This window comes from Pinus tabuliformis, chromosome J, assembly GCF_031772625.1.
Source record: "Pinus tabuliformis cultivar Carrire ecotype Pingquan chromosome J, CPIR1, whole genome shotgun sequence".
Classification (NCBI taxonomy): domain Eukaryota; kingdom Viridiplantae; phylum Streptophyta; class Pinopsida; order Pinales; family Pinaceae; genus Pinus; species Pinus tabuliformis.
The window spans coordinates 303,590,415-303,603,104 of record NC_142295.1 but is presented as its reverse complement, the minus strand read 5'-3'; the positions used below and the strand labels follow the sequence as shown (position 1 = coordinate 303,603,104).

Genomic DNA, 12,690 nt, shown 5'->3' with positions numbered 1-12,690 from the left:
TTTTTCAGCCCCATTTTGCATCTTGTTTTATGTCTTTTCTTACATCTTTTTTTTTTCCTTTTTTGCACCCAAGTTTGCATCCCAAATTTACACCATTATTTGCATCATCATTTGGCATATTAATTTGTAACGTTTTTTGCTTCTTTTTAACGCTCAACTTTGCATCTTATTTTACATCTAGTTGTCTTTTTTTGCATCTAATTTGGTGCCCATTTATGTGTCCTTGTTTTTGCCCAATTTGATATCCTTTTGTATGCCATGTTTTGTTCCCTTCTTTGTGTCAACTATTGCACAATTTTTCACTTCTAATTTAAAACACTTTGTATGTCAATTGTTTGCATTTTGTATTAATTCCTAGTTTAACATCCAATTTTACTTTCAATTTTGCATCCATGGTTACACCCGCATTTGACTTCTTATATAGAGTATATTTTTCTTTACATATATGACCCCATTTATAGATTCATAGTGAAATATATGATAGTTTCTAAATATCATTAAAGCAGATATCACAATTCAAAATCATTTGTAAAGAAATTTAAGAGAAATTGACAACATCCATCCAAAAAAATAACAATGTGTCATTAACAATTTTCAAAACATGTATAAAATAGCAACATAATACTAATAAAATCAGTATTATTTTTAATCAAAACAAGTAAAATTCAAATATGATTAACAAATCAAAATATTTCATGAATATCGTTATTCTACGATAAATTAACAACATACATAAATCAAACTCATCGTATGATTACAAAATCAAAATGTCTCATTGATATAGGGTAAATTCACAACACCCATCTAAACATAACAATGTCATTCTACACAATAATTTCTTCATAAAAAACAATGCATGTGCATGCCTAGCTACCACCACCAAGATCATCCTCATGATCATCTTGACCATCCTCATTACTCTGATCCACATCATCACCAACACTGCAACTATCATCATCATCTCCTCCTTCACCACCATCATCCTCATCCTCATCCTCATCATCTCCTGATATATGTTGAACATAATTTGGATCATCGTCTTGGCAATCATTACCTATAGCATTCTGACAAAAAAAATCAATATTACATGTTAGTATTAATTACATAACACAACGCATGTTTTTGTTATACAATGTTAACCATAAAATGAGGTAAGATATACTAGCATTTGCACCAGATGTTGCAAAGGAAACGCCGTAAGGCATAAATTGAAAAATACAAATACAACAAAAGAATACTTTGATAAAGAATAAAAATATATTGAATGCTCAAATCAATCCCCCATTAACTGGAAGCATCTAGTAGACATATCTATCAACATTAGGATTATACACAATGATCAAGAAATTTTCCATATACAAACAACAACTTCCACAACAACCTTTTGTCACATCCACATTTTAAGAAATGCCTTGGAACGTGATCAGAATCTTCCATATTGCCTTTTTCATTATGCAGATAAATCTTCCATATTGCTATTTTCATCATGAATATTGTTAGTTCATTGTTGTAAAGTGTTAGTGTGTTAAATTCAATACTATAAGTTCGACAAGTGAAAAACATTCCTCAATTAGCATAATATACATTTTTCTCTCACCGTGTATTTTTCAGTCAAAGAGCACAAGTAACATATTAACATGTATTTTCCCTTCATTATTTTCATCATAGAGCCAAGAAATCTACGTCTTATCTATAAAGTAACAAAAACATTTTGAAATAAGTTTAATATTTCAAGCCAGTGTCTAACCTATAAAGTAACAAAAACTTTTTGAAATAAATTTAATATTTTAAGCAATTGACTAACCTACTTTAATAATTGAAAAATTCTCAAAGATGAATTATACTCCATAATAAGAGAGCCAACATTGGAGCCCATACTTTCACTAAAACCAAAAGAAACACAACCACTTGTTAAGAAGAAATTCAAGTAATAATAATAAAACAAAAATAATAAACATTAAATTATAAAATGGTATTTCCAACACACAAGTATAAATATACATGCTCTATGTCCATTGTTAGATTAAATGGGTGTGGAGAAAATTAGTAGAGAACCCAAAATTGTATTTCTAATTAGGATGGGTGGAGAAATGCTTTAAATGCAGGTTGTTGTCATTCTAATGAAACCCTTTGCAAAGGGGATGTTAAGATTCTGAGAGAAAAGCTAGGCTTGGTAGAGAACACCTTCCTTGTTAAACATTCCCCTACTGTAACCAAAAGGAAAGGGCAAGAGAAACAATAATTAGGTTTTTGTTCACAAGTTCTACAAAATATATAGGTGCTATTGATGTTTGAGTGAATAATGGGAGAGATTATTTATGAAATTGTGATAAGGCGCACCTAGTTTTGTCAGAAAGAGGCATATTAATGACAAGTACATCACATTTAGGTAGCATTTCGTCAAGATTTGTCTCCAATGTTGCTCCAGTTTCCTTTTCCAATTCGGGTCCAATAGAAAGACGGTCGTGGTAAAGAAGCTTACAATTGAAGGGCTGTACAAAGGAAAGCAATTCAATTCAACATCATGTAATGTTTATTATTATTAGATTGAAATTTTGAAACAAACAGCATGCATGCGTAAGAATTATGGAGCACTGATTTTTGAAAAGAAGTTTGCAACATCATGAAGTAGTACTAGATCCTAAGAATGAATACCTTCAAACGCTTAAGTAGTTCTTTGCCAATACGCCCTGCACCAATAGAACCAATAGTTTTCCCTTCTAGATCATATGACCTGTAAGAAATTGCTGCCACTTTCCAATCACCCTCAACAATTTGCTTATATCCAGGCACAAAGTTTCGCATCAATATGAGAATGCGCATTAGCTCATCTTCTGCCACGGACACCACATTACTTTCGCTGATCTTCAACCAATGATGATACAAACAAATCAATGGAATTAAAAAATATATCCAATATAAATAAAATGCGTTTTTTTAAAAGTAACTCGTAAAGTGAGAAAAATAAAGTTAAAAAATATAACAATGACAATTGTGTAGTTAAAGTGTAACCAAAACAAAAATATATATACAACAATAGAATAAATAAAATGCGTTGTTTTAAAAGTAACTCCTAAAGTGAGAAAAAATAAAGTTAAAAAAATATAACAATGACAATTGTGTAGTTTAAGTGTAACCAAAACAAAAATATATATATATATATATAATAAACCTATCAAGTGTGGATCAAGCAGTGTGTGTCGGATTTAGCCCATAAAATGTCATTTTCAAATTTAACAATAGAATAAACCTATCTAGTGTGGATCAAGTAGTTTGTGTTGGATTTAACTCATGAAATGTCATGTTCAAATTTAATGGAGAGGGGTCGATTTAATGGAGAGGGGTTGAGAGTGGGAGCCACTTGTGAAGGGTAAAAATTATTCCGTAAGGCACTTAGTGAGACAGAGCCTTGCACAAACCTATTGACAACATCCTACAATTAGACAAATCATTCTTCCATCAACCATTGGAGCTGATCTCAACCTAAACGTAGGTCACCACGGTTAAAGAGAGGACATCATAACGAAACAACGAATTAAACATGGAACCGTCATTTCTAAAGGAAACAATGGTACCTAAAGCTATTCGAAACGTTCGAAGGAAGGAGCAAAATGTCATTTATAAGAAAATAGTAAACTTCGTCCACAACAACGCTACTTAGGGTGGAAATTGTTGGGAAAACCACCACAAGAAAGGAACAAAAAATGGGAAGGCTAGAAATGCAATTATCTTTGCCCTTGAAATGTCTGCTAAAAGGAGAGGAGAGTTCGAAGGAAATTAAAGAACTCAAAAGGCAGTCCTTGGAGTCATCATTGCCCGATTTGAGAGAGCTTCCATTTTTTGAAAGAGTTGTTTTACTTGCACCTCCCCTCTCCATTTTGTTAAAGAGTTGTTTCACTTGTTATGATATATATGAATGTTACAGTGTGCAGGGGTATGATTCAATTCCATACGAAAATACAAAACATCTTATAGGATTTCCTTATACCTCATAGGCAAACAACCATTGTCCCTTCTATAGATGAGCAGAATAAGTGCTTGGTTCTCTACACTAAATAAAGACAAAGTATAGTACTTATTGCTGACAAAATAGGATTTAAATCGCGGTTCAATTGCTTGACATTCAGCTGGTCGCAGAATTGTAGAGTGCATAATCATAAGTGATGTTGCGAACCTCATTGCTCAAAGTCTAAGGGTCTTGCGAGCCATAATCACAGCCATGTATGGCATATCTTGTGATTATTGCATTTTATGAGGTCAATTCTTGTGAATACATTTCAGTTTATAATAAATTTTGAACCTCAACAGAGTTTTGGCAAGACCTGGTTGAGCTAGGACATCAACAACACAGCTGATATGAATGACATAATCTAGCCTCAAGAGGGAGCCTCTTTTGTTTCATCACTCTAACAATCTATGAAGTGGTGGAAAGCATAACAACTTCCCCTTGAATATGACACCTAAACTGAGTACAAATCCTAAATGATGCAGCCCTTGGTGCATGTCTCTCAAAGTATCGATATTTCAAATGTTGAAAGCTCTTGTGCCCATTTGATATGCATTCCATTGCAGTTCCCCTGAAGAAAGAATCTTATAAAGGTGAGGCCATGGTCAATATGTTAGCCATATCCATTAGAGTTGCCATTGCTTGACAACTTTAGTGTGATCAGTCCCACCATGATTCACATGGGCTTCTACTCAACACTGGCTGTTGCTATTGTAAGAGTCTTCAAGCTCGTTGAACCCATAGTATTGATAAGTGTATTCTTTGGGTCTCTGGTTTTCAAATTCTGCCTATGTTTTCCTCTCAGTATCATTATTTCAAATGCTGAAAGCTCTAATTCCCATTGTTGTGTATTTGATTGTGGTTTCCCTGAAGAAAGAAGCTTATAAAGGTGAGCCCGAGGCCAATATGTTGGCCATATCCATTGGAGTTACTATTTCAGCTTATGGGGAGGCCAAGATGAATGCATGGGAGGTGATTCTCCAGTTAAGTGCAGTTGCATGTGAGACTACCCAATTGGTTCTCATACAAATTCCACGAACATCAAAAGGGATTAAGTTGAATCCCATCACATCTTTGTTGCTCCTTGTTGCCTTGTTTTTCTTAGCACCCCCTGGGCCTTAGTAGAATACCCATTTCTGATAATCAGGGTCTCTTCCTTTGATTTGGATTACATGACATTTCTGCTTGTGCCTTGGCTCTTAATCTTGCAGTGTTTCGTCTGATAGGAAAGACTTCAGCCTTGACTATGAATGTTGCTGGTCTTGTCAAGGACTGGCTGCTCATAACATAATCTTTGTCTGTAATAAATGAAAAGGTTACAGTCATAAACTTGAGTGGGTGTGGACTGGCTTTTCTGGCTGTCTGTTACTATAATCATTTGAAACTTCAAGCTCTCAAGTCTAATGACAACCAACCAAAGTACCTCAGCAGTGCAGCTGATGCCAATGATGAAGGAGAAGGTTTGGTAATGACGAGTGGGAGATCCTCAATCAGAGATTCAGAACCAGTAGAGAAAAATCAAACTCAAGCTTCATGATTAGGTATTTAGATCATTAATATTGTCTTGTGCTAGAGATTACTGTTCTTGGATTGGCTCCTCTATGCCCAGATCTATTTGCAGGGAACAGGCCAGTCATTCACAGTGAAGAAGATAATGACAAGATTAGTGTATAATGATGGACAGGATGGTGCCCTGGTGCCAACCTAAATTTCAAGTAAGGAGACATCTGTTCATCAATTTGTCAAGAAGCATGGCCTACAATTCAATTGCTCTAAGCCTATCACTTCTTCCACCTGTCAAATAAATTGTTTCCTGTTTGTTTAGTTGACTATGGTTCTAATAAATATACTATTGTTTGATGTAAAAAGACAAAACAAAACAAAAAATATGGAAAGTTGTGACCCCATTTTCTAACTACAAATTGAAATCGGATTACCATAGTGACCACCTCTGCTTATTGGAATCAAAAAGGGGGTGGGTTATGCACAATCCTCCGTATCATTTGCTATTACCAGAGATAATTAAAGCCACCTTAAACTCAAGTCTTAACTATGCTGATAAGTGAATAAGTGCTTGGTTCTCTACACTAAATAAAGACAAAGTATAGTACTTATTGCTGACAAAATAGGATTTAAATCGCGGTTCAATTGCTTGACATTCAGCTGGTCACAGAATTGTAGAGTGCATAAAGTTATAATTCCAACAGATACCTACCAAATTTTAGGCAAAATTAACTGGAAAATATACCCAAAAAAAAAACTAAAATGTAAAACAATTAAACTATGCTTATGTTTGGACATGAAGCTATATAACAGCTACATGTACCCTAGTGGATATATACATGATTTGGACTTTTATTGTTTGGTCAGCAAAAAGAATTTCTTCAGGGGACGTCTTCCTGACTCTGCCATTTTGTCATATCTTCTTTTAATAATAATATTTCAACAGTTTTCTATAATAATCTTATTATCTTATTTATATTTCTACAATGTGTTTTTTTGTTATTCTTTCTTTATTTTGGAAGTTTCTCAGCACAGTCATTACTCCCATGACGCAGTAGAACACATAATTACTATCACTCAAGCAGATGAACCATAAAGCTTTCAACAATGACTGTGCAAATACCAAGAACATTTGAAAGTATTCCATTGCATACATTAATTGGATAACTTGTACATGACAAGAAAACCCATGTACATACTACAAATTAATGTATAACTTGTACATTACAAGAAAACCCATGTAGATGACTTGTCAAGCCAAAAAAGCAGCTAGGTTTAAAGCCAATAGGTTCACTAAAATGAAAATTTCCAAACTCATGGACTTTGCAGAGGTATCTTCGAGAAACATAAACACAATACCCTTCTCTGTAGCTACTACGCCAACAAGAGAAAGTTGAAACGTTTCCCAAAGGTCACAAGCAGTTATGTCAGATAAGAATAGAAAACTCACAGGTAAAGAAGAGTTTAAAGGCTATAAAAAGATGGAGACAACTCCGTACGTTATATGTCCATCGTAATGCTCTTTCAAGCTAGAATAGGCTCCAGGTCTGTTAGTAAAAGGCAAGAGACCAGCTAAAGGCAACAGGGGCTGATGGAAGCTTTCATTGGTTCTCTAGGCAAATCCATCAATGATATAAGTGTGAGGCATAGGAACCAGTAGACAATTGTAAAAATAAAAATCACAATCATAGCACTGTACCTAAGTCAAAGGTATAGTTGTAAGTTACTGTACACTGTTTTCCAAAAATAAACTAAAAATTTCAAGAAACTATTGATATCCTGATTAAAAGAAATGGCAAGCTACAATTTCTCATTTAGAAAAACATTCCAAAAATGTATCAATTAATGACTAAGGATACAAAAAAAATGTTCCAAAAGTTGTTAGGAAAGCTTTCTTGGGATTTGGCTTGTCTGGAGCAGGAAACATGGGCTGCATATATCTTTTTTTTTAACTGCCTAATGTAAGACATTTTGAAAGGGAGATTCAAGATGCTTCATCAAGGGGCTTGAAATTTTTCATGTATGGCCATTTTGAAAGGGAGATTCAAGCTCGAGGGGCTTCTAAACATCATGGTGGGCCTCTTCATATTTGCAGTCAATCTCCATTGTTCATTTCATGAAGCTTCAAGTGCCTAGAAATTCAAACCTATGTTATCACTGTAATTGGTTCTTACTGTTTTCGGATCAAAGGCACGAGTCTCTTTGTTTGTGGAATTTGATACATCTTCGGATCTTCCTCTAAATCAACGGCCTCATATAAAATATCTGGGCTTCCAATAGATTCTGATATCGGGTAGTGATCGTTAAAACTGTGGGCTGGGATTTCTCCATTAAAACACATTGAAGATGCATCAGAAATTCCAACCCGAGGTGAAGGTCTAATAGAAGACCTAGGAACTATGGAAGAAGCCAAAAAAGAAACACGGCAACTAAATTGCTATGTTACAGATTACCTCAATATAAATGAGGATCTTCTAACACTTGCCCAGCGGAAAGAGGAGGAGGTAATTTTGAAGCTTAAGAGTTTTATTTTGAAGGATTATTTTTATTAGCATCAATGGTAGAATACATCATGTATTAAGCCCTTTTATACACGTTGCAGATGAGCTCTTTAGCTGAAAGAGTGGAAGGCTTGCAGATGGTACTTTCCAAGAATACAGAGGATAATATCATTATGGGTGGAACATTGAGAGCTCTTAGAGTCGAAATGGCTGATCTCAGACAGCAACATCTGATACTTAGGCAGCATTATGATGTTACTCAAATGAAGCTTAGGAATAGTGAATAGTAAACCATGGGCTTGCTTCAAGGCAATATGAAAGTACTGGTAGGGTGAAATAGGATGAAGCTCTAGAAGCCTGGAATCTAATTCAACAAACACAGAATCTCGCAGGGCATTATTTGTTCTTGATGCACTATTTGCTAGAGAACATTTGGTGCACATGATCCACAAAATCCCACAACCCTGATGCAGAAACTCTGCAGGGATGCAGGATTGACAACCTTAATGATAATCTGTTAAACTAGAATAAAAGAAAATTTTATAAGCACAAGGCACTTGTATCGTTCTCTTGCTTAAGAGAGAATCTGGTTCAAGATCATTTTCCTCCTTTTAACAAGTGCTCAATAGATTTCCTAGAATCAGAGGTCTGAAAAGAAAAAAACCAAGAGAAGAAATAGACGAGGCCCCAAAGCTAGTAATACCACTGGGATTCTGTAGAAGTTCAAAATGCAAACATGCAAATTAAATATAGGGTCTGTCAATGGTGTGAAAAAAAAACCAAAAAGAAAAACCATCTCCACGAGGTCTTAGATTATATGAAAGTCATCAAGATATAGAACTCATTCTCAAAGCAGAATGTGATTATGAAATTCATCTCTTTTCTTCCCCTTGAGCTTGTAACCAGTCGGCACTGTCCTGGTAGTGGTTCCCCTGAAATGAACACAAGGTGGATAAAACACTGGTCTAAGAAAACATGGATATTATACTAGGAAGTAAAGAAGATGGTATAGTAGCAGTTCTTTGTCAATGGAATGTACAGTTTAGCAACAGGTTATTTGGTACATAAAAGGCCTCTGTGTACCATTATCTCCTGCAGTGTTTTTTTCCCAATTGTATCCAACTTCGGGTCATCATGGTTTACGAACAAATTATAGATAAAGGAAAAGAAAGAAGAGAATATCTAAGAACAAAGAACATGGGAATGCATGCTACAAAACACTATTTTCATGAATTATGTAATTTCCCAAAAATGCCACGAAAGATAGGCAGCTCGTTCCATCACAGAATGTCAAGTTAGATTTATTTAAACCATAATAATGTAAAGATTTGAGCGTTTAGAACTTTTAGTCAATATGATGCATCATTTACTACAATCTTCCATCGTACTGAATACTGAGATGGAGATTGCAAAACGTGAAGAGTCGATGGGAAAGTTAACCCGAAAGTTAACAGCCATTGTTGCAAACCAAGATTTGCTTTTTGCAGAAACTGAACACCTGCAAGTGCATAGACAATTGCAAAATGCCAACTACAAAAAGGTTGAAACTGAGGCTGAATTGATACATTCCAAAAATCTGATGAATGATTTGAAAGGGAAAATATGTCATATGCATGATGAAATGTGCAGACTAAGGGCCGAAAAGAGTGATATGATCAAGCAGAATATATTGCTTAAGCAAGCAGCAGAAGCTAAAGACCAGGTTATTCTAAACATCCGGAATGAGGCAACTGACTTGTGGCACAGAGTACAGGTTTTAGAAGATGAAGTCATGGAGAAAGAAGGTCAAATTTCTATATTAAAGGGATCATTCTCTGAAGAGTATTGGTATTAACAAAGCATAAGAGCATGGATTCACCATCAGATTGGCCTTTTCTGTCAGGATGTTAGTAGGAAGAGAAGGAGATACTTGTTTTTGACCGCTTGGCAATGCAAGTTTCAGGTTCAAGCACCCCTCTTGATCCATATGGAACTGAACAGAGAACTGCTCATCCTCTGCAGATTGATTTATAGTCATAGTACAGTGCTTGAGGACATTACATTACAACATCTCTACCACACTGAGCTTGCAAAAACAGTCTAACGATTACAGAGCCCTACAAGATATCCACTCGTGTCAAAAAGGATTTAAGCTTGTTTGCAGATATTTTTGAGCTTTCAACTGTTTAAGTTTTGATGGCAATGAACTCGTTGAATTGAACTGAACCTTTCAGACTGCCCAAAAAGAAGTCACGTGAACATCAAAATTCTCAGTTAAACTGCCCTAAAAAACAACAAAAATGTCACATGGACATCAATAACATTCTCAGCGGAACAATTGTGTAGAGATCTATCTCGTATTATGATGCTGATCTGGGGAAACTCAGGTGTCAAAGGAAAGCGCTTGTAAGGGAGAAAAGAGATACCAGTCATTCAGGGAATTGACAGCATCGGAGAATATAACTCAATGCTTACAGAAAACCCATTCTCACTATGCCTTGAAAGGTTTGCAATGGCCTCTAATGCATAGTCACTGCTATAAGTTTGGCTGCCAGCACATGATGATACTCTCCTAAGTGTAACTGCTACTATTTCCCAACAAGTGTCTAAGTGCACTCTCCTAATCACTCCCTAGAATGATTGTTAGAATGATTGTTTAGCAGTTTAGTGAACAGGAAAAGGCCATTAGGGAAACTGGTGGATTGAATTTTCATTAAAGCCATCAAACAACTAAGTTACTAACAACTGGATCAATTGAGTGTAAAATATGGTTTCGTCTCAACCTCTGATATCAAAAACTTTGAGGTCTGGTCAATAAATTTGTGATTAATGTGGATATATGCAACACTAAAACGATATTCCCTCCACTCAAATACGAAACCAAGGGGAAGCGCGAAGAAACAGACCAATAATCAAAGAAGAATGCAATACCCCAATTATCGCAAAAACATTTGACTGTCACATCAATTATAGAACGCTAACAAACTTATGCAAACGAGGGAACTGGTTGCCACTAAATTATATTTGAGCTGAGGTATATATACATCAAGTACACACCAAATTGCCTTATCGGCCTCGGACAAAATAAAAGGGCAGGTTGCACACGGCTATTAGTAGCAGCAACTAAGGCTGGTTTAGTTTTCGGCTCTCAAAGAGCCCAATACTCAAGGTAATGACCTAAGTGGGCGTTGAATATTTCAATCCATCTTTTCTACTGCTTCCCCACCACCGTTCCTGACAACAGTTGCCGCGATGTTTCATAATTACTTAGTACTCAAAAGAAATATGAAAGTTTACAGGAGAGGCATATCACAGTATAAATGAAACAGTCTAGGTCGGTGGCAGTCGGAGTTGGCTTGTGAGAGTTTTGGGTAATTTTGAAAGCATAGATGCTCCTCTAATTGCTCAACTCTGCTTCTATATTAGTACAGATCCCGGATAACAGACCTTTTGCAGAGCTCGTTCAAGGAAGACCTTTAAAAACTAGCAAGTTCAAGTAAGAAATCCAAAAATTCAGTGCAGCTCATGAGGCATACGTCAATTGAGTTATCTCGGGCAGTAGAGTGGAATGGCATTTGTCAATTGAGTTATCTCGGGTAGTACTGCTTACAACAGGAGAATGACAAGACCGTATAGCAGAGAGTTCAAAATCCGCATACATGATACAAACAAGGATTAGAAGAGTCTAAGAACAGTGCTCACTGTCTACAGAGCCAAGACGAATGCAAAAGAGTTCTTCCTTCAGTTCCCCATCTGAGAAATCAGTTGCATGCCAGACCCAAGTTTTATCACTACCTGCGTGCTCCTGAAGTGACATTGGGGAATGAACTGCAAGGCAAAAAGTTGAAATATTTCCAGAAAGTTGAAATATGGCAAATTTTTCCAATCAAGAACTCTAAATAATTTCATTAGGACAAGGCGTAGAGGATTCATGACGGCGACAAGAAAATAATGGCGCTTTGCAATTTTAGCACTCTCTTGCAGAAAAATACCTTTTCTGAAATCGTTTTGACCACGAAGAAACGCAGATGAACTGTTGGAAGTCGTGCAGAGAGAGATCTGGTGGCTCGTGGATCGATTCTGGGGCAATGTTTATGCGATTGCAAACCATGATTGTTCATATGCGAGCTACTGAGCTCGTTGAGAGGGATGCGCGCAATGGCGCCAAACTACCAAGAGGATTTGAATTTAAAGGCGGGATAGAATATCTACCGTCCGATCATGTCATCGATGGCCATATATTTGTGTTTCAGTAACGGATTTTCAAAGAATTTGAAATATTATACATTTTATAGAATGTGAAATATTATACATTCTATTATTTAAGCTGAATAATAGTTTTACTTTGGAAAAATAATTGGGCACATCAAATAAAATATTGATGCGACGGACATAGAACTCCGAAACAATAATGCACCCTTCTCTTACTCCAAAACAATAATGCACCCTTCTCTAGCTGATGTGTCAATGCTTTCTTTGAAGTGGAACTTAAAGAATTAAGTAATTATTCATGATTAAATTGGGATTTTATATAAATTAATTGATTATTTATTAATGTTAATTTCATTTTATAATTTTATAGTAATTTTTAATAGATTTTTGTTAAAGATAATTATTTGAGCTATTATTGTATCAAGATTTTTGTTGTGTCTTTTATTATTATATTTTAATCCACTTTAAACATGCTCAAAATATGTTTTC

At 35.5% G+C, this 12,690-nt stretch overlaps 1 protein-coding gene across 3 annotated transcripts; it reads right to left on the bottom strand.

The window, feature by feature from the left end:
- Nucleotides 1-606: 606 nt before the first annotated feature.
- LOC149226957 (formate dehydrogenase, chloroplastic/mitochondrial-like) lies at nt 607-12,181 on the bottom strand. Of its 3 annotated transcripts, XM_089375392.1 has the most exons (4): nt 11,982-12,180; nt 2,656-2,865; nt 2,341-2,492; nt 922-1,064 (listed from the first exon to the last, which is right to left on the bottom strand). In XM_089375392.1, exons 1-4 carry the CDS (start codon nt 12,108-12,110, stop codon nt 1,055-1,057), a joined length of 501 nt encoding a protein of 166 aa, XP_089231518.1. In that variant the 5' UTR covers nt 12,111-12,180; the 3' UTR covers nt 922-1,054. The 3 variants fall into 3 exon arrangements, with proteins under 3 accessions (XP_089231517.1, XP_089231516.1, XP_089231518.1); XM_089375391.1 differs by lacking the exon at nt 2,341-2,492 and having other exon boundaries at nt 607-1,064; nt 2,656-2,860; nt 11,982-12,181; XM_089375390.1 differs by lacking the exon at nt 2,341-2,492 and having other exon boundaries at nt 607-1,064; nt 11,982-12,178.
- Nucleotides 12,182-12,690: the final 509 nt, after the last annotated feature.